The 2395-nt window shown below is 35.7% G+C and overlaps 1 protein-coding gene across 1 annotated transcript in view; it reads left to right on the top strand.

Moving 5' to 3' along the window:
- dock4b (dedicator of cytokinesis 4b) overlaps nt 1-2395 on the top strand; it is a 173047-nt gene that overhangs the window by 97091 nt on the left and 73561 nt on the right. Inside the window, exon 20 of the mRNA XM_037696152.1 lies at nt 2125-2225. Coding sequence (XP_037552080.1) covers nt 2125-2225 — 101 coding nt within the window. The remainder of the gene's footprint in view (nt 1-2124; nt 2226-2395) is intronic.

Below are 2395 nucleotides of genomic sequence, written 5' to 3'. Positions count from 1 at the left end.
TTAAAAATTTATACATTTATTTAAAAAAAACAACTTTTTTTCTACAAATGTACACAGCAACAAGCCAATAAAAATGTTTTTTTAAATGATTAGAAGAAGTAATGGCTTTAAACTTAAGAAAGCTTGTCTCGAGTAATTGTTATATTTAATGTACCACTTCAAATTAAAGATGTAAATCTGACATTTTTTAAAGGGAAAAGGACAAAAAGCTTAACGTAAGGACAACTTGTAGCATTACAAGTGTATGTAAATATACACAAGACCCATTGAAACTGGACTGTTGTGGAACTAAATGTTAATTGTTCTGGTTTGTGGACATGACAGTCATAAATATTAGCTGTAAAACAAGAAATTGAGCCACATCAGTTGGTAATTCCTCTCATATTGCTAAAGTTTTCATATCGTTGCTTTATATAATCAAATTTCTGAAATTATGTTCTGGCTTTTAATTTTGGTGTGCCACCCCAGGATTTTCAATGCCCCTCCCCACACGGCCACCTCATTTATAAATTTCTGGAGGCGCCACTGCCAGTCACCGTGAACCACCCTTGTCAAACACAAAAATGGCTAATTTCAGTCACTTTTACAGCTATGGAGCTAACATTTTGGTATCTGAGAATCATTCATAACACACACGTTGAGCACTAACAGACTGCATTATTTCCAAGCTTTTGCAAACCGCATCGCTCCATTTCTTCTCAGCATAGGCCTTTGATTTTTTCTTTTTCTTCAGTTTTCCATTTCTCTGTATATGGCAAACACCTTCTGATCTCATCTAAAAACAGCTCGCACAGAAACACGGGCTTTTAAGAGAAAAAAAAAAAAAAAAACAGAGATGTAACGGTTCATAGCTTGCTGAACCAATCCGAGCCATGTCATGCTACAGCAAGCAGAAGCTAAAGATCGATTTCTTTCACCTTCTCTTCATTCTCCGTGTGTCTGTCTACACAAGCCTCACACAGAGACAGGAGCAACACTTCTCCTTACATGCTGGTGATATCAAAGATGAAAAAGTCTGCTGAGCTGCTGCTCATATCAAGTTTGCTTCTTGTGGTTTGGATCAGGACAAGCAGACATATCTTCAACAACCTGCATGCTAAGGAAATATGACGTGCATCGACACACAAAAGGATTTTACCTGGAGTTATTTGGATTATTTATATATATATAAATACACATACGCACACTGGTATATGTGTATATATGTGTATGTAAAATTTATTTAATTAAAATTGTGTACATATAGGTTTGACGTTAGTTTAACAAAGAACAAAGGAATTTGTCAGACTGACCAAAAATATTTATCATGTTCTTAAAAATATATTGTTTTATTAAGACTTGCGAAGCCACTAAAGCGGATAATAAATGCCTATCGTAAATTAAAGGAATATACATCACCAGCCACCTTTCATATCAAGAGTTGCAAGATCTTCTGAAATCTGTTAGAGCTTTGAGTATGTTCTCGTAATGACTCTCAACTACTACCACATTAGATTCTAGTCGAACATCTGTTAAATTGATAGGGCTCTTGATATTTTCGTGTTTACTAAGGCTGATTTGCTGAGGTGGCCACCTTGAAATGACTCCAATTGTTAATCAGTTGTTTATGTTCATCCTCTGGATATTTTCTGAGCAGTTCAGTAAAATCCATCCGGTGGTTGATAAGATATTTTGCTAAAAGACATGTAAAATCATTAAGAACTTTGCTAATGCAGTGGAGGTTATGTTAGCTTTTATGTAGGGGCCAGTAAATACAATATTTTTACTTGGGTTGAATAAATGTTAAATTGTGTAGATTTGATGGAACACTGAAACAAGTTGTAACAATTCTATAAAATGGGAAATTTTAAACGTAAGGGAGTTTTTCCTTTCCACTGTTGCCACTGTGCTTGCTCAGGATGGGAGACTGCAACAAAGCCAAGATTCAACTTGTCTGCTGGATTCCTTAGATAGTGAACTTTACTAATTGGCTTTTATGTACGTGAAAGTTCCTGTAACGTGCCCTGAGACAACTTTGTTGTGATTTGGCGTTGTATAAATAAACTGAATTGAATAATTTAAAGTTGATAACTTGCAATGAGAGTTATATTCTTTACATTAAGAGATATTTTATTTGATTTCTAGGTCCATATCATCAACCTTCTCCAGGACAGTAAGTTCCAACACTTCAAACCAGTCATGGACACCTACATTGAAAGCCACTTTGCTGGAGCTTTGTCCTACAGGTATGAGTCTTTCACCCATGTTCTCACTGGTTTGAGACTTTCAGCCATGTTCTCACTGTTCTGAGTTTTTCAGCTGTGTTCTCACTGGTCTGAGACATTCAGCCATGTTCTTACTGTTCTGATTACTTTCAGCCATGTTCTCATTGTTCTGATACTTTCATCCATGTTCT

This window comes from Nematolebias whitei, chromosome 22 (genome assembly GCF_014905685.2).
Source record: "Nematolebias whitei isolate Nwh7 chromosome 22, NemWhi1, whole genome shotgun sequence".
NCBI classification, from domain to species: Eukaryota; Metazoa; Chordata; class Actinopteri; order Cyprinodontiformes; family Rivulidae; genus Nematolebias; species Nematolebias whitei.
The sequence above is the reverse complement of the archived record's forward strand: the minus strand, read 5'-3'. Positions and strand labels throughout refer to the sequence as shown.